The 15,406-nt window shown below is 44.6% G+C and overlaps 4 protein-coding genes and 2 long non-coding RNA genes across 9 annotated transcripts; all 6 read right to left on the bottom strand.

Moving 5' to 3' along the window:
* Window positions 1–1,922: 1,922 nt before the first annotated feature.
* Window positions 1,923–3,309, bottom strand: LOC142991197 (hypoxia-inducible factor 1-alpha-like). Of its 2 annotated transcripts, XR_012960872.1 has the most exons (4): window positions 3,063–3,309; window positions 2,889–2,979; window positions 2,697–2,807; window positions 1,923–2,610 (listed from the first exon to the last, which is right to left on the bottom strand). XR_012960872.1 is itself a non-coding variant. In XM_076141240.1 (3 exons), the coding sequence occupies exons 1-3, from the start codon at window positions 3,098–3,100 to the stop codon at window positions 2,649–2,651; spliced, it is 288 nt and encodes a 95-aa protein (XP_075997355.1). In that variant the 5' UTR covers window positions 3,101–3,309; the 3' UTR covers window positions 1,923–2,648. The 2 variants fall into 2 exon arrangements, 1 of the variants encoding a protein (XP_075997355.1); XM_076141240.1 differs by having other exon boundaries at window positions 1,923–2,807.
* A 134-nt stretch (window positions 3,310–3,443) lies between these two features.
* LOC142991336 (uncharacterized) lies at window positions 3,444–3,842 on the bottom strand. The gene is made up of 3 exons (XR_012960882.1): window positions 3,769–3,842; window positions 3,579–3,673; window positions 3,444–3,531 (listed from the first exon to the last, which is right to left on the bottom strand). It is a non-coding gene; the product is annotated as an uncharacterized LOC142991336 (long non-coding RNA).
* An 855-nt stretch (window positions 3,843–4,697) lies between these two features.
* LOC142991187 (hypoxia-inducible factor 1-alpha-like) lies at window positions 4,698–6,084 on the bottom strand. 2 transcript variants are annotated; one of them, XR_012960871.1, is made up of 4 exons: window positions 5,838–6,084; window positions 5,664–5,754; window positions 5,472–5,582; window positions 4,698–5,385 (listed from the first exon to the last, which is right to left on the bottom strand). XR_012960871.1 is itself a non-coding variant. In XM_076141223.1 (3 exons), the coding sequence occupies exons 1-3, from the start codon at window positions 5,873–5,875 to the stop codon at window positions 5,424–5,426; spliced, it is 288 nt and encodes a 95-aa protein (XP_075997338.1). In that variant the 5' UTR covers window positions 5,876–6,084; the 3' UTR covers window positions 4,698–5,423. The 2 variants fall into 2 exon arrangements, 1 of the variants encoding a protein (XP_075997338.1); XM_076141223.1 differs by having other exon boundaries at window positions 4,698–5,582.
* Window positions 6,085–6,218: 134 nt separating this feature from the next.
* LOC142991316 (uncharacterized) lies at window positions 6,219–6,727 on the bottom strand. Its single transcript, XR_012960881.1, has 3 exons — window positions 6,544–6,727; window positions 6,354–6,448; window positions 6,219–6,306 (listed from the first exon to the last, which is right to left on the bottom strand). It is a non-coding gene; the product is annotated as an uncharacterized LOC142991316 (long non-coding RNA).
* A 745-nt stretch (window positions 6,728–7,472) lies between these two features.
* On the bottom strand, window positions 7,473–10,517 carry LOC142991177 (hypoxia-inducible factor 1-alpha-like). Of its 2 annotated transcripts, XR_012960870.1 has the most exons (7): window positions 10,336–10,517; window positions 9,226–9,296; window positions 8,983–9,131; window positions 8,613–8,877; window positions 8,439–8,529; window positions 8,247–8,357; window positions 7,473–8,160 (listed from the first exon to the last, which is right to left on the bottom strand). XR_012960870.1 is itself a non-coding variant. In XM_076141209.1 (6 exons), the coding sequence occupies exons 4-6, from the start codon at window positions 8,648–8,650 to the stop codon at window positions 8,199–8,201; spliced, it is 288 nt and encodes a 95-aa protein (XP_075997324.1). In that variant the 5' UTR covers window positions 8,651–8,877; window positions 8,983–9,131; window positions 9,226–9,296; window positions 10,336–10,517; the 3' UTR covers window positions 7,473–8,198. The 2 variants fall into 2 exon arrangements, 1 of the variants encoding a protein (XP_075997324.1); XM_076141209.1 differs by having other exon boundaries at window positions 7,473–8,357.
* A 586-nt stretch (window positions 10,518–11,103) lies between these two features.
* emp3a (epithelial membrane protein 3a (MAM blood group)) lies at window positions 11,104–14,364 on the bottom strand. Its single transcript, XM_076141164.1, has 5 exons — window positions 14,241–14,364; window positions 12,761–12,868; window positions 12,471–12,573; window positions 12,208–12,348; window positions 11,104–12,079 (listed from the first exon to the last, which is right to left on the bottom strand). The coding sequence occupies exons 2-5, from the start codon at window positions 12,836–12,838 to the stop codon at window positions 11,904–11,906; spliced, it is 498 nt and encodes a 165-aa protein (XP_075997279.1). The 5' UTR covers window positions 12,839–12,868; window positions 14,241–14,364; the 3' UTR covers window positions 11,104–11,903.
* Between the last annotated feature and the right edge of the window lie 1,042 nt (window positions 14,365–15,406).

Below are 15,406 nucleotides of genomic sequence, written 5' to 3' on the forward strand. Positions count from 1 at the left end.
CACACACACACACAAACACAATGTTGCATAACGTGACGGTACACACGGCAGCAGTGGGCATTATAGTGTACTGCAGTAACAGTGTAGTATCAGAGTAGCAACAGCATGCCAGTCTCATCATATACCCATGATGTAAGGAATGCACCTGAATGTGATGTGGCAGGTCGGCTGTCAACACAGTAACAGTGACTTAGCGACATAAATTAGATCTGCCGCAGGAAATGCAGTAAAGTTTGTTGACACCTACTTTACCTCTTAGCGATCATTGCGGCTGGATCGGGAGCATCCATCGACTCAGGCGGCGCCTGGCCGGTGATGCTGCACGACTGCTTTGTCCGCTGAATGGCGAGCTGGGATAGGAGCTGTGAGCAGGAGAGATTTAGAAAGATGTGAGTGATCCACACGACATGGGCTCCTCCGGTGTCAGGCTGCGCAGCTGGAAGTCATCGTCCATCGGGATGTAAGGGAGCCAACATGTCCAGGTCCAAGCCTCCCATTGCCTTTGAGACACAGACAAACATACAATGAGTGAATGAGGGATGAGGAAACCTTCCCTACATTAGATCAAGGATGTCCTAAGTACAGTCGTCTTAACCGTAACATACCTGTGTGGTGACTGGCGTCCTGGGTTGTGTATCAATGGCAAACAGCTTCTAAACCAGGTCTAGTTTGAAACCTGAGCTCATGTCTGAGTCCATGGGGAAGCAGAGGTCCTGTCGGCCTAAAGGGCAGAGATGCACACGTTAACAAATCTGTATACAATCTAAACAATCTAAACAAATCTGTAAACATGCTAACCTGTTGGCTGGAGAGCCATCATGACCCTGTGGATCAGGATGCTGTGAGCCACGTCCGGGAACATCGGGTCTCTCGGCTTTAGCTCGGCAACAATGCTGGAGTGAAATGACAGACACACAAAACGCGTCAAAGCTGATGGTGAGATATTGTGCAGCTTAGCCACCAGACGGCATGACTTCTAAGCATTTACCTCTGTGTCAGCGTCAGCATCATCACACCGATGTACCGCCGCTTCGTCCCTGGGTCACCGAACCACCAACCCTGGAAAATGTGAAGAAAACAGACAGATGTCAGCAAAGTGATCTAGCTTTATGCTAAAGCAGAGAATTTCAAGCTCAACATGCCACATGAAATGAAATGAATTGAATGAAAATAAAGTAATTTAAATGTAATTTAATCTAATAAAAGACATTTAACTTAACACAAGTTAATACATTCAATTAAATAAATAAAGTAACAACATAACATAACATAACAACATTTTCTCCTTTGGATTTAGACCCAAAACACACACCGTATTTACAGGCACACACTACTAGAGCGTCATGGAGCAGATATGTTGATGTTGTAGAGCAGGGCATGGATCAATGGTATTATACTGACCACCATTAACTGAGCAACTCACAAACGCTACTTAAGAACCGGTTCCCATCAGGGCTGCGTTCTCTCTCCTCTGCTCTTCTCCTTATACACCAACGCCTGCAGTCATCTGTCGGTCCAGCTCCTGAAGTTTGGGGAAGACATCACGCTCAGTGGACTCATCTCTGATGGGGACGAGTCCGCTTACAGGCGGGAGGTTGACCGTCTGATGAATTGGTGCAGGCAGAACAATCTGGAGATTAATGCTCTGAACACAAAGGAGATGGTTGTGGATTTCTGACTCAACGCAGCCCCGCCCGCTATCATTCTGTGTGACTCCCCAGCTGACACCGTGGAGTCCTTTCCATTCCTGGGATCCATCATCTCCCAGGACCCCGAGCTCAACATCAGCTCCCACCTGCTGAAGAAGTTCAACCTGCTAAAGACAATGATGGTGCACTTCTCTTCCATCATTGAGTCCATCCTCACCTCCTCCATCACAATCTAGTTCACACACAAGTAAAATATGAATGAACTATGTACAGTAACACACTTACAGTAATGTATTAAAGAGGCATGTACTGGACTGTTACACAATTCAATGTATTTACCTCAGACTGATAACTGTTAAATGGAGAGAACATTCAGACCACTCAAGGTTTAAACAATAACTTTATAATTGTGGAGTAAACATATTTGTTAAGAACAAGTACTACAACATACAAGTACGAGGAAAATAAAATAAAAGGCTTGATATAAATTGCTGGTAATAGTTTTCTTTTCAAGAAAATAGAAATTGTGAGACTTTAGCTTACAACACATTGCTGTCAGCAGCCCCAGGGTCAGTGACCAGCTGGAAAAGGGAATCCTTTGCACCAAAACCCAAGACACTGCTGTGGCGTTTGTACGGTGGAATGCTGCAGATATCACATGAAGTGCACAAGCGGCAGCCAAACTAAGGTCAGACTCATACAGATACATAAATAAGGGGCGGGGCCTTAGAGAGGGACTGAGAACGTTGGGGAGAAACTGTAGTGTCCGGTCTGGTCCAGCAGTGAGCAGGCTGAGCATCGACTCAGTTAACATTGTCCAGAGCAGCATCAGCAGCAGCTCCTCTCCCAGCAGGAGGGACTGCCGGCCCTGCAGGGGGGCGTTGACCGTCGCGGGTGAGGTGCGGCAAGGTGAGGAGGGAGCTGCTCTCTGACGTGCTGCCCAGCAGACGACTCGCCCGATCTGAAAGAGATGAAAACACAGATCATCACTGTGATTCTTCAGAGCTGTGCTGAAAAATGTAAAGCGTTGTCAGGACGATGGGTTACTTCACTTGTGGGCAGTAGAAGCATGGTCCGATGGGAGACCGCAGCCGGTGTCTCTGACTCGGAGACCTTCAAAATCTTCTTCTGCTCTTGTTGGTCGTTGAGCAATGCTCCCTGGGGAAAACATCAAACACAGAGGCTCAAACCCTGCATGTGTAGATGTAAAGCCTGATGTGTGAACAATGTCTGGCTCACCTGTCCGAGAATTTCAGACAGTTTTCTTTTGCGCTGTAGGTTCTGAGCTGCCAATGTCCTGAGTGACGCTTCTTTGTTTAACTGTGACACCCTGCAACACAGTAACAGTGACTTAGCAACATAAATTAGATCTGACACAGGAAATGCAGTAAAGTTTGTTGACACCTACTTTACCTCTTAGCGATCATTGCGGCTGGATCGGGAGCATCCATCGACTCAGGCGGCGCCTGGCCGGTGATGCTGCGCGACTGCTTTGTCCGCTGAATGGCGAGCTGGGATAGGAGCTGTGAGCAGGAGAGATTTAAAAAGATGTGAGTGATCCACACGACATGGGCTCCTCCGGTGTCAGGCTGCGCAGCTGGAAGTCATCGTCCATGGGGATGTAAGGGAGCCAACATGTCCAGGTCCAAGCCTCCCATTGCGTTTGAGACACAGACAAACATACAATGAGTGAATGAGGGATGAGGAAACCTTCCCTACATTAGATCAAGGATGTCCTCAGTACAGTCGTCTTAACCGTAACATACCTGTGTGGTGACTGGCGTCCTGGGTTGTGTGTCAATGGCAAACAGCTTCTAAAGCAGGTCTAGTTTGAAATCTGAGCTCATGTCTGAGTCCATGGGGAAGCAGAGGTCCTGTCGGCCTAAAGGGCAGAGATGCACACGTTAACAAATCTGTAAACATGCTAACCTGTTGGCTGGAGAGCCATCATGACCCTGTGGATCAGGATGCTGTGAGCCACGTCCGGGAACATCGGGTCTCTCGGCTTTAGCTCGGCAACAATGCTGGAGTGAAATGACAGACACACAAAGCGCGTCAAAGCTGATGGTGAGATATTGTGCAGCTTAGCCACCAGACGGCATGACTTCTACGCATTTACCTCTGTGTCAGCGTCAGCATCATCACACCGATGTACCGCCGCTTCGTCCCTGGGTCACCGAACCACCAACCCTGGAAAATGTGAAGAAAACAGACAGATGTCAGCAAAGTGATCTAGCTTTATGCTAAAGCAGAGAATTTCAAGCTCAACATGCCACATGAAATGAAATGAATTGAATGAAAATAAAGTAATTTAAATGTAATTTAATCTAATAAAAGACATTTAACTTAACACAAGTTAATACATTCAATTAAATAAATAAAGTAACAACATAACATAACAACATTTTCTCCTTTGGATTTAGACCCAAAACACACACCGTATTTACAGGCACACACTACTAGAGCGTCATGGAGCAGATATGTTGATGTTGTAGAGCAGGGCATGGATCAATGGTATTATACTGACCACCATTAACTGAGCAACTCACAAACGCTACTTAAGAACCGGTTCCCATCAGGGCTGCGTTCTCTCTCCTCTGCTCTTCTCCTTATACACCAACGCCTGCAGTCATCTGTCGGTCCAGCTCCTGAAGTTTGGGGAAGACATCACGCTCAGTGGACTCATCTCTGATGGGGACGAGTCCGCTTACAGGCGGGAGGTTGACCGTCTGATGAATTGGTGCAGGCAGAACAATCTGGAGATTAATGCTCTGAACACAAAGGAGATGGTTGTGGATTTCTGACTCAACGCAGCCCCGCCCGCTATCATTCTGTGTGACTCCCCAGCTGACACCGTGGAGTCCTTTCCATTCCTGGGATCCATCATCTCCCAGGACCCCGAGCTCAACATCAGCTCCCACCTGCTGAAGAAGTTCAACCTGCTAAAGACAATGATGGTGCACTTCTCTTCCATCATTGAGTCCATCCTCACCTCCTCCATCACAATCTAGTTCACACACAAGTAAAATATGAATGAACTATGTACAGTAACACACTTACAGTAATGTATTAAAGAGGCATGTACTGGACTGTTACACAATTCAATGTATTTACCTCAGACTGATAACTGTTAAATGGAGAGAACATTCAGACCACTCAAGGTTTAAACAATAACTTTATAATTGTGGAGTAAACATATTTGTTAAGAACAAGTACTACAACATACAAGTACGAGGAAAATAAAATAAAAGGCTTGATATAAATTGCTGGTAATAGTTTTCTTTTCAAGAAAATAGAAATTGTGAGACTTTAGCTTACAACACATTGCTGTCAGCAGCCCCAGGGTCAGTGACCAGCTGGAAAAGGGAATCCTTTGCACCAAAACCCAAGACACTGCTGTGGCGTTTGTACGGTGGAATGCTGCAGATATCACATGAAGTGCACAAGCGGCAGCCAAACTAAGGTCAGACTCATACAGATACATAAATAAGGGGCGGGGCCTTAGAGAGGGACTGAGAACGTTGGGGAGAAACTGTAGTGTCCGGTCTGGTCCAGCAGTGAGCAGGCTGAGCATCGACTCAGTTAACATTGTCCAGAGCAGCATCAGCAGCAGCTCCTCTCCCAGCAGGAGGGACTGCCGGCCCTGCAGGGGGGCGTTGACCGTCGCGGGTGAGGTGCGGCAAGGTGAGGAGGGAGCTGCTCTCTGACGTGCTGCCCAGCAGACGACTCGCCCGATCTGAAAGAGATGAAAACACAGATCATCACTGTGATTCTTCAGAGCTGTGCTGAAAAATGTAAAGCGTTGTCAGGACGATGGGTTACTTCACTTGTGGGCAGTAGAAGCATGGTCCGATGGGAGACCGCAGCCGGTGTCTCTGACTCGGAGACCTTCAAAATCTTCTTCTGCTCTTGTTGGTCGTTGAGCAATGCTCCCTGGGGAAAACATCAAACACAGAGGCTCAAACCCTGCATGTGTAGATGTAAAGCCTGATGTGTGAACAATGTCTGGCTCACCTGTCCGAGAATTTCAGACAGTTTTCTTTTGCGCTGTAGGTTCTGAGCTGCCAAGGTCCTGAGTGACGCTTCTTTGTTTAACTGTGACACCCTGCAACACAGTAACAGTGACTTAGCAACATAAATTAGATCTGACACAGGAAATGCAGTAAAGTTTGTTGACACCTACTTTACCTCTTAGCGATCATTGCGGCTGGATCGGGAGCATCCATCGACTCAGGCGGCGCCTGGCCGGTGATGCTGCGCGACTGCTTTGTCCGCTGAATGGCGAGCTGGGATAGGAGCTGTGAGCAGGAGAGATTTAAAAAGATGTGAGTGATCCACACGACATGGGCTCCTCCGGTGTCAGGCTGCGCAGCTGGAAGTCATCGTCCATGGGGATGTAAGGGAGCCAACATGTCCAGGTCCAAGCCTCCCATTGCGTTTGAGACACAGACAAACATACAATGAGTGAATGAGGGATGAGGAAACCTTCCCTACATTAGATCAAGGATGTCCTCAGTACAGTCGTCTTAACCGTAACATACCTGTGTGGTGACTGGCGTCCTGGGTTGTGTGTCAATGGCAAACAGCTTCTAAAGCAGGTCTAGTTTGAAATCTGAGCTCATGTCTGAGTCCATGGGGAAGCAGAGGTCCTGTCGGCCTAAAGGGCAGAGATGCACACGTTAACAAATCTGTAAACATGCTAACCTGTTGGCTGGAGAGCCATCATGACCCTGTGGATCAGGATGCTGTGAGCCACGTCCGGGAACATCGGGTCTCTCGGCTTTAGCTCGGCAACAATGCTGGAGTGAAATGACAGACACACAAAGCGCGTCAAAGCTGATGGTGAGATATTGTGCAGCTTAGCCACCAGACGGCATGACTTCTACGCATTTACCTCTGTGTCAGCGTCAGCATCATCACACCGATGTACCGCCGCTTCGTCCCTGGGTCACCGAACCACCAACCCTGGAAAATGTGAAGAAAACAGACAGATGTCAGCAAAGTGATCTAGCTTTATGCTAAAGCAGAGAATTTCAAGCTCAACATGCCACATGAAATGAAATGAATTGAATGAAAATAAAGTAATTTAAATGTAATTTAATCTAATAAAAGACATTTAACTTAACACAAGTTAATACATTCAATTAAATAAATAAAGTAACAACATAACATAACAACATTTTCTCCTTTGGATTTAGACCCAAAACACACACCGTATTTACAGGCACACACTACTAGAGCGTCATGGAGCAGATATGTTGATGTTGTAGAGCAGGGCATGGATCAATGGTATTATACTGACCACCATTAACTGAGCAACTCACAAACGCTACTTAAGAACCGGTTCCCATCAGGGCTGCGTTCTCTCTCCTCTGCTCTTCTCCTTATACACCAACGCCTGCAGTCATCTGTCGGTCCAGCTCCTGAAGTTTGGGGAAGACATCACGCTCAGTGGACTCATCTCTGATGGGGACGAGTCCGCTTACAGGCGGGAGGTTGACCGTCTGATGAATTGGTGCAGGCAGAACAATCTGGAGATTAATGCTCTGAACACAAAGGAGATGGTTGTGGATTTCTGACTCAACGCAGCCCCGCCCGCTATCATTCTGTGTGACTCCCCAGCTGACACCGTGGAGTCCTTTCCATTCCTGGGATCCATCATCTCCCAGGACCCCGAGCTCAACATCAGCTCCCACCTGCTGAAGAAGTTCAACCTGCTAAAGACAATGATGGTGCACTTCTCTTCCATCATTGAGTCCATCCTCACCTCCTCCATCACAATCTAGTTCACACACAAGTAAAATATGAATGAACTATGTACAGTAACACACTTACAGTAATGTATTAAAGAGGCATGTACTGGACTGTTACACAATTCAATGTATTTACCTCAGACTGATAACTGTTAAATGGAGAGAACATTCAGACCACTCAAGGTTTAAACAATAACTTTATAATTGTGGAGTAAACATATTTGTTAAGAACAAGTACTACAACATACAAGTACGAGGAAAATAAAATAAAAGGCTTGATATAAATTGCTGGTAATAGTTTTCTTTTCAAGAAAATAGAAATTGTGAGACTTTAGCTTACAACACATTGCTGTCAGCAGCCCCAGGGTCAGTGACCAGCTGGAAAAGGGAATCCTTTGCACCAAAACCCAAGACACTGCTGTGGCGTTTGTACGGTGGAATGCTGCAGATATCACATGAAGTGCACAAGCGGCAGCCAAACTAAGGTCAGACTCATACAGATACATAAATAAGGGGCGGGGCCTTAGAGAGGGACTGAGAACGTTGGGGAGAAACTGTAGTGTCCGGTCTGGTCCAGCAGTGAGCAGGCTGAGCATCGACTCAGTTAACATTGTCCAGAGCAGCATCAGCAGCAGCTCCTCTCCCAGCAGGAGGGACTGCCGGCCCTGCAGGGGGGCGTTGACCGTCGCGGGTGAGGTGCGGCAAGGTGAGGAGGGAGCTGCTCTCTGACGTGCTGCCCAGCAGACGACTCGCCCGATCTGAAAGAGATGAAAACACAGATCATCACTGTGATTCTTCAGAGCTGTGCTGAAAAATGTAAAGCGTTGTCAGGACGATGGGTTACTTCACTTGTGGGCAGTAGAAGCATGGTCCGATGGGAGACCGCAGCCGGTGTCTCTGACTCGGAGACCTTCAAAATCTTCTTCTGCTCTTGTTGGTCGTTGAGCAATGCTCCCTGGGGAAAACATCAAACACAGAGGCTCAAACCCTGCATGTGTAGATGTAAAGCCTGATGTGTGAACAATGTCTGGCTCACCTGTCCGAGAATTTCAGACAGTTTTCTTTTGCGCTGTAGGTTCTGAGCTGCCAATGTCCTGAGTGACGCTTCTTTGTTTAACTGTGACACCCTGCAACACAGTAACAGTGACTTAGCAACATAAATTAGATCTGACACAGGAAATGCAGTAAAGTTTGTTGACACCTACTTTACCTCTTAGCGATCATTGCGGCTGGATCGGGAGCATCCATTGACTCAGGCGGCGCCTGGCCGGTGATGCTGCGCGACTGCTTTGTCCGCTGAATGGCGAGCTGGGATAGGAGCTGTGCACCTCCTGTGTGCTGTGAGCAGAAGAGATTTCAATAGATGTGAGTGATCCACACGACATGGGCTCCTCCAGTGTCAGGCTGCGCAGCTGGAAGTCATCGTCCATGGGGATGTAGGGAGCCAACATGTCCAGGTCCAAGCCTCCCATTGCCTTTGAGACACAGACAAAGATACAATGAGTGAATGAGGGATGAGGAAACCTTCCCTACATTAGATCAAGGATGTCCTAAGTACAGTCGTCTTAACCGTAACATACCTGTGTGGTGACTGGCGTCCTGGGTTGTGTATCAATGGCAAACAGCTTCTCAACCAGTTGGCTGGAGAGCCATCATGACCCTGTGGATCAGGATGCTGTGAGCCACGTCCGGGAACATCGGGTCTCTCGGCTTTAGCTTGGCAACAATGCTGGAGTGAAATGACAGACACACAAAACGCGTCAAAGCTGATGGTGAGATATTGTGCAGCTTAGCCACCAGACGTCATGACATTTAGCATTTACCTCTGTGTCAGCGTCAGCATCATCACACCGATGTACCGCCGCTTAGTCCCTGGGTCACCGAACCACCAACCCTGGAAAATGTGAAGAAAACAGACAGATGTCAGCAAAGTGATCTAGCTTTATGCTAAAGCAGAGAATTTCAAGCTCAACATGCCACATGAAATGAAATTAATTAAATGAAAATAAAGTAATTTGAATGTAATTTAATCTAATAAAAGACATTTAAGTTAACACGAGTTAATACAATAATATACAAAATACATTAAAATACATGTCATTAAAGTTATAAATATATTAATAAAACAAAATAGAAAATAAAACAATGAAATAAAATGGAGCAGATATGTTGTAGAGCAGGGGGATTCAACTACAATTTAAAGAGCGCCAGCAGAGAAAAATTCTCGGAGCAAAGGTCTGGAAGATCATAATGTCTTACTATGTTATGAGATATTTAAGTAGCCCGTTGTATCAACATCTGCTTGTAATCAATACCTGACTGTCAAATCAAATGAATCTAGTACGATTGAAAAACGTTTTGACAATATTCATTGTCACGTAACATAGAACATATATGTACCAAGTTAGAGTAGGGCTGCATTTCAAAATATAATTCAGCATGTTCAAATAAAATGCTCAACTTGTATAAAATAAAGGAAGCAAATGCTTGAATCTCCCAACTGATTTCACAGATAATAAATCTCAACACAAAACGAGGAAAGAATAATACCAGCAGCTCTGAGGGAACATTGAATGTGCGGATCTCGGTGGACTCTGCTCATATTATATAAGACCAATTGTTTTCTACGATCTCACTTCAGATTTTAGCGGCTATATTTGTCAAAACCCTAATGTTTTGTCTCATAATGCTGTTTCACATTGGCACTTTTAATACGGAACACCGATCCTGAACAAGTATGTCGACTACACCATTTTGGAGAGCACCATTTTGTCTCCCTTTCTCCGCCTCACTCCTATTTCTCAACTTTCTCCGGCTCAGTCGTCTGTATATATCTCTTAGTTTTAACACACTTCAGCAAAATGTTCCGACTTTACTCTAAAGCAGAGAATTACAAGCTAAAGCACAACAACATTTTTACTTGAGCAACTTACCTGTGTCGCTCTTTCTTTTCCCGCTTCCGTTTTCAACTTGGCTCTGACTCAGCAATCACCTGTCTGCGTGTAGAGTCACACTTTTTAACCGCCAAAAGGCACAAACCTGATTGGCTTGAGTAGTATCACGTGGGATGGCTTAACTCGCATGCAATTGGTCTCTGAGTTTTTCCTCGCTAAACCATTACCGGAGACGTCACCTGTCTGCGTGGAACGTCACAATTTTACCCGCCAGAAGGCACAAACCTGATTGGCTTGAGTAGTATCACGTGGGATGGTTTAAACTCGCATGCAATTGGTCTCTGCGGTTTCCTCGCTAAACCATTACCGTAAAAACTGTAAAAGCGGCGCCGGTCATAATAGAAGAGCCCCGTCTTTTAAACCATAGCCTTCCTTAGATTCAGGAAGCTTGTTACGCTGAATGTAACAACAGTAATTTCTTAAATGAAATATAAATGGTGCCTCATTTACATAGAATAAGATACATAGAATAAATCTGCAATCAAAAGGAATCACAGAGAGTTTCAGTCAAAACAAGAGACAAGTCAATACTTGCGCGCGTTTGTGTGTGTGTGTGTGCCATGCTTCCTCTTTCCAGTGAGTCTATAGAGAGCTGTGGGTTTCACAATAATATGAAACTCTCACAATAATATGAAAACGCTCTGTTCATCATGGACAGAGCTTTGCTGCTGGTTCTGCTTTGTCTCATCAATGTTTTAACTTCTCCAGATGCAGAGACAAGATCAAGTCTTTTCTGTTTAAAAGGTCATTTCATTTGTGAGTTTAATCATCAACAAAAACAGCAACTCTATAAAGACACTTCTCAAACTGATTGTGTGTGTGTGTGTGTGTGTGTGTGTGTGTGTGATGTCGATGGTGCGTGTGTGATCTTGATTATGCATGTGTGAGCAAGTATGAATAATGTCTAATAGGCCTGCCATAGCAATTAACTGATGGAAACAGGCGAGAACAAAATGGAGCATAATGAAAGAAACACAAACACACAGGATACAACAAAATAAAACAGGAAACAGAAAAACCAGATCATGACATTAACATAATTTAAGTATTCGTCAAGCTGCTGTTCCTATATGTTGTCTTAAATATGTTGTTTTATATGTTGTTTCTTGTTGTCTTTTCTATATGTTATACGTTCGCACCTAGAACCAGAGCAAATTCCTCTGAAGTGTAAACTTAATTGGCAAATAAAGCAATTCTGATTCTGATTCTGATTCATAAACACCATATTTTATACACAGTGGAGCTCATGAGGTCTGAGTTCATGCCATCGCAAATATGTCCGTGTAAAGATACTACACACACATTAAGCATTAAACTAAGTCCTGCAAGTGTCAGGAGTTTAATTCTTCAGTTGCAGCGTTCATAATATTGCGTCCACTCACAAGACACATAAAGAGACGCCACCGTGATGACGTAATGTCTCACATACCAAGAAATGAGGCATTTCATTCTCAGTCATCTCATCGTTTACGTGTTCTTACTGATCATTTGTATTGATTGATAAGAGTGAAGAGCACCACAGTGTGTTTGGTCCTTTTCTTTTTGTCTCATTGCTTCTTGTGCAGATGGACATACAGGACTCCGCTTACGAGGAGGAGGGGGACACACAGCCATGCCAGGATGAAGCAGTAACCATAGCGCCCCATGTTCATATCTCTGGAGTCGTTTAAGATCTCCTTTCTGTGGAAGGTGAAGATGAGGCAGGCGGCAAAGTCTGTGAAACCTGAAGAGTCACAAATCAATGAAAAATTAACACTTATTTCTGTATGTTTGATTAGTTTAACCACAAATAAGGACTTTAGTGCCTTACAGCTTCTATTCCTATATGGATGAAGCAATAATCTGCCCCACCTGCAAATGCCTGGCAGAGGCCTGTGAAGTAGAAGAGCCCTCCTGTGCTCATGGTGAAGAGCTGGAACAGAAACACCAGGAAGGAGATGGAGGAGAAGACCACAGAGAGGACCATGAGGGCCTGGACAGACTGCAGCCAGTCTGTGAGAGCAGAGGACACAAGACACTGATTGACACACCCACACATGGACAAATTGACACACAGACCAGGAACTATAGGTGCATATCAGGTAAGTGAGTAGAGATGCGATGAGACAACGTACCGTTTTCATTGGTGGCAGCACACAGCCAACTGTTTGAAGTGTTGTCATGGAAGCAGTTATACCAAAGATCTGTGATCTCTGAGTCTGCCCACAGCCACCATGACTGCACAGACGAAGAAAGAAAGAAAGAAAGAAAGAAAGAAAGAAAGAAAGAAGGAACGAAGGAACGAAGGAACGAAGGAACAAAAGAAACAACGAACGAAGGAACGAACGATCGAACAAAAGAAACAACATTAGTGACATCTACTACAACATGAAAGAACATTTGCTGCACTGTATGCATAACTCACCTTCTCCAGTGTGGCAATGAGCAGCATTGCCACGGCAACAAGATGCAGAACAGTCAGGGATACGAGGAGGAAGACCATGGCTGCTGGGAGACGTCAGGATGTCCACCTCTTGCATATGTGAGAAAATGGACACATGTTGCAATGTTTTTCTTACACTGTCTTCACCTGGACCTTCTTAGTCATGTGACACCACCAACTCTTACTATATATACCACATACAGTATAGACTGTCCTTTTTTGTCTCACAATATTGGGGGTCTATGTCCTAAAGAATTGTGTTTGATTGAATTTAACATGAACTGCCTGACATTCAAAATTAACTGCAAAAAACTTCCATATCTTTGCCATCAGTCTATTTGTGCAGTTTGTCTTCCATGTCTGTTCCACTGTTTCACTATGATGTCCCTAGATGGACATGTCCCTTGCTTTGTGCCATGAGTGCTTTCACTGCCTTTCTCAGGTGAACACATACTGTACCTCAAAGCCAAACAACCAAACTTGTCCACTGTCACTCCCTGTCCCTTTACTGCCCGCCATTAAAAGACAGATTCCTCAGGCCCAGTGCAGTTGGTTCTCCCTCTTCCTCTCCAGGGTGCTTTCATTACGTTGTTACGTATCTCCAACATCTATACAGCCACAACCATGTCAGACCGAGGAATTCAGCCTATCTTTAAAGAATACATCAGGACATCAGCACCCTGTGACCTTTATAAACAAGCATGTTGCACTCAAATCCTATCTGCTGCCTGCCAGCCTGTTTCTGTCCTTCCTTTTCTTGTGAACTTGGGGGTATTAGTTCCATATAAAAGATATTAATCTGCTGTTACATCCTGCCACATGCAAATGTACCTCAACTCATTGTGTTTAGACTAAACTACACACCCTTTTACCTTTCCCAGTAATCTTGGCCATCTTGGAAATGCATATCATGTGACAAGGGATTAGAGCACAAATACAAGTCTAGACTTTATTCTATAAGGGAAATAGCAAATGAGCAAATGCTGCACAAATTAAATGCATGACTGTTTTATCTTACAAAGCCCCAAACTTTTCCTTTATTGAATCTGTCTGTGAATGAATGAAATGATGCTTAATTTGGACATTTCATATGGACACACAGTATTCTCAGCCTTTCCCAACTCTAATCTCTCTGGCTCTGCCCAGCCTGCAGAGGATAAACACTGTTGCTATTGCTAAGGACAGCTCTGAGAGGTATGTGTGTGATTATGTTCTACATCTGGTTTATATAACAGCGTGACGGTACCTGGCACAGACCTAGAGCAGACTTGTGATGACACATATTGTAAATAAGTTTTAGTGTACAGGAGAAAAACATTGGTAGAAAGATTAAAGCAACATAATAAACATGTTAGAACGGTTTTCTGTGGTTTCACATAAGCAGATGTGTCAGGACTTAGCCGTATGCGTATCATGCTGCAATTAAAATTCATCATGTCAAAGGTTCTGCTGCAGTTCTTACCCTCTAGCTAGCGTCTCCACTCCGGCTGACTGATTCTGATTCTGGCTTCTTTTGTTACCTCCAAGTTGCTGTTTTCCCTTCCTTTCCCTTCTTGCTCTCTCTTTCCTCACAGATGTTTTGAGCTCCAAAACTTGACCAGAAATGTACAGAGGAGGAATGCAGGGTGAGATATAGGAGGGGTTCTCAACACCCATTTCCTCCAAATGTTCCCTGCCCCCCCTCTCAATTTCTGTGGTCTGGACCAACTCAAAAATAACAAACCTCTGGACCTGCACAGATATTCACTACAACTATGGATTCTGCACAATACAACCTTGCAATCTATATGGGGGTCACACAGGTGGAGCAGCCAGTATTGAGGCTAAACCTTTGTGCTGGTTCTGTAGACACCGGCGGTGCTCATCCCTGTGCAGCCTGGTATGAAGACCACCAGACAATTCCTAAAGTGAGTCAACTGGAGGCAGGAAATTAGGGGCTGATTACTGTCAACACTGATTCTGTCTGAATGTGCCGGAAACCTCAGCCCACCCAAGGACACTACACACAAAGAGTAAGTCTGATGAAACCTTTCTACTCTCTGCATAGAAGTTTACTTGCACCATAGAACAATTTGAACATTTTGCTTCTACATACATCATCATCTACAACACAAAAGGTTGTGCGAGACTACAGAGCAAAGTGATCACAAGAACAAACACAAATAGGCTGATATAAAAAGAATTGTATAATCAACAATCCTCTCCCAGGCCAGGCAGGTTAAGGTTGTTTGTATTGGGATTTCTAATGTTGTTGTTTATTCTTGTAAAATACAAAAGAAAAGGTTTTTTTGATTGATGGTTGTCATCTTTATCAGATTGTGTTCATGAGCATGAGAAAGGGCAGCAAACTGATGAGAACTCCACCTCAGAGGTCCAAGATGTCACTGGAGGAAGAGGGAGAGCAGTAAGATCCTAAGATTGCTGTCAATAGCCAAAACATATTTTGTGACGTTTTAACCTCTGACCTTAATTCACACACATTCATAATAGTGAAACTCATTCCAAATTACATCTCTGCAAACAGGTTTGATTTATGTTATAGAACCCCATTGTATTCTCTGTGCTTCTCAAATCAATAATCAAATGATTAATTGCAGTTAATTCAAAAATGAAGGAAGACAAACAAAA

The sequence above is a fragment of the Genypterus blacodes genome, unplaced genomic scaffold (genome assembly GCF_046128005.1).
Source record: "Genypterus blacodes isolate CSIRO-AG114 ecotype Tasmania unplaced genomic scaffold, CSIRO-AGI_Gbla_v1 ptg000017l_1, whole genome shotgun sequence".
Lineage (NCBI taxonomy): Eukaryota > Metazoa > Chordata > Actinopteri > Ophidiiformes > Ophidiidae > Genypterus > Genypterus blacodes.

Bases quoted from the DNA above. Each gene is read 5' to 3' on its own strand.
- LOC142991177 (XM_076141209.1), bottom strand. From the start codon at position 8,650: ATGGATGCTCCCGATCCAGCCGCAATGATCGCTAAGAG. The intron at 8,530-8,612 runs GTAAAGTAGGTG...ACTGTGTTGCAG, and splicing joins GCCGCAATGATCGCTAAGAG to GGTGTCACAGTTAAACAAAG. The intron at 8,358-8,438 runs GTGAGCCAGACA...TGTTTTCCCCAG, and splicing joins TGTCTGAAATTCTCGGACAG to GGAGCATTGCTCAACGACCA.
- emp3a (XM_076141164.1), bottom strand. From the start codon at position 12,838: ATGGTCTTCCTCCTCGTATCCCTGACTGTTCTGCATCTTGTTGCCGTG. The intron at 12,574-12,760 runs GTGAGTTATGCA...TCGTCTGTGCAG, and splicing joins TCATTGCCACACTGGAGAAG to TCATGGTGGCTGTGGGCAGA. The intron at 12,349-12,470 runs GTACGTTGTCTC...CTGCTCTCACAG, and splicing joins TGCTGCCACCAATGAAAACG to ACTGGCTGCAGTCTGTCCAG.
- LOC142991187 (XM_076141223.1), bottom strand. From the start codon at position 5,875: ATGGATGCTCCCGATCCAGCCGCAATGATCGCTAAGAG. The intron at 5,755-5,837 runs GTAAAGTAGGTG...ACTGTGTTGCAG, and splicing joins GCCGCAATGATCGCTAAGAG to GGTGTCACAGTTAAACAAAG. The intron at 5,583-5,663 runs GTGAGCCAGACA...TGTTTTCCCCAG, and splicing joins TGTCTGAAATTCTCGGACAG to GGAGCATTGCTCAACGACCA.
- LOC142991197 (XM_076141240.1), bottom strand. From the start codon at position 3,100: ATGGATGCTCCCGATCCAGCCGCAATGATCGCTAAGAG. The intron at 2,980-3,062 runs GTAAAGTAGGTG...ACTGTGTTGCAG, and splicing joins GCCGCAATGATCGCTAAGAG to GGTGTCACAGTTAAACAAAG. The intron at 2,808-2,888 runs GTGAGCCAGACA...TGTTTTCCCCAG, and splicing joins TGTCTGAAATTCTCGGACAG to GGAGCATTGCTCAACGACCA.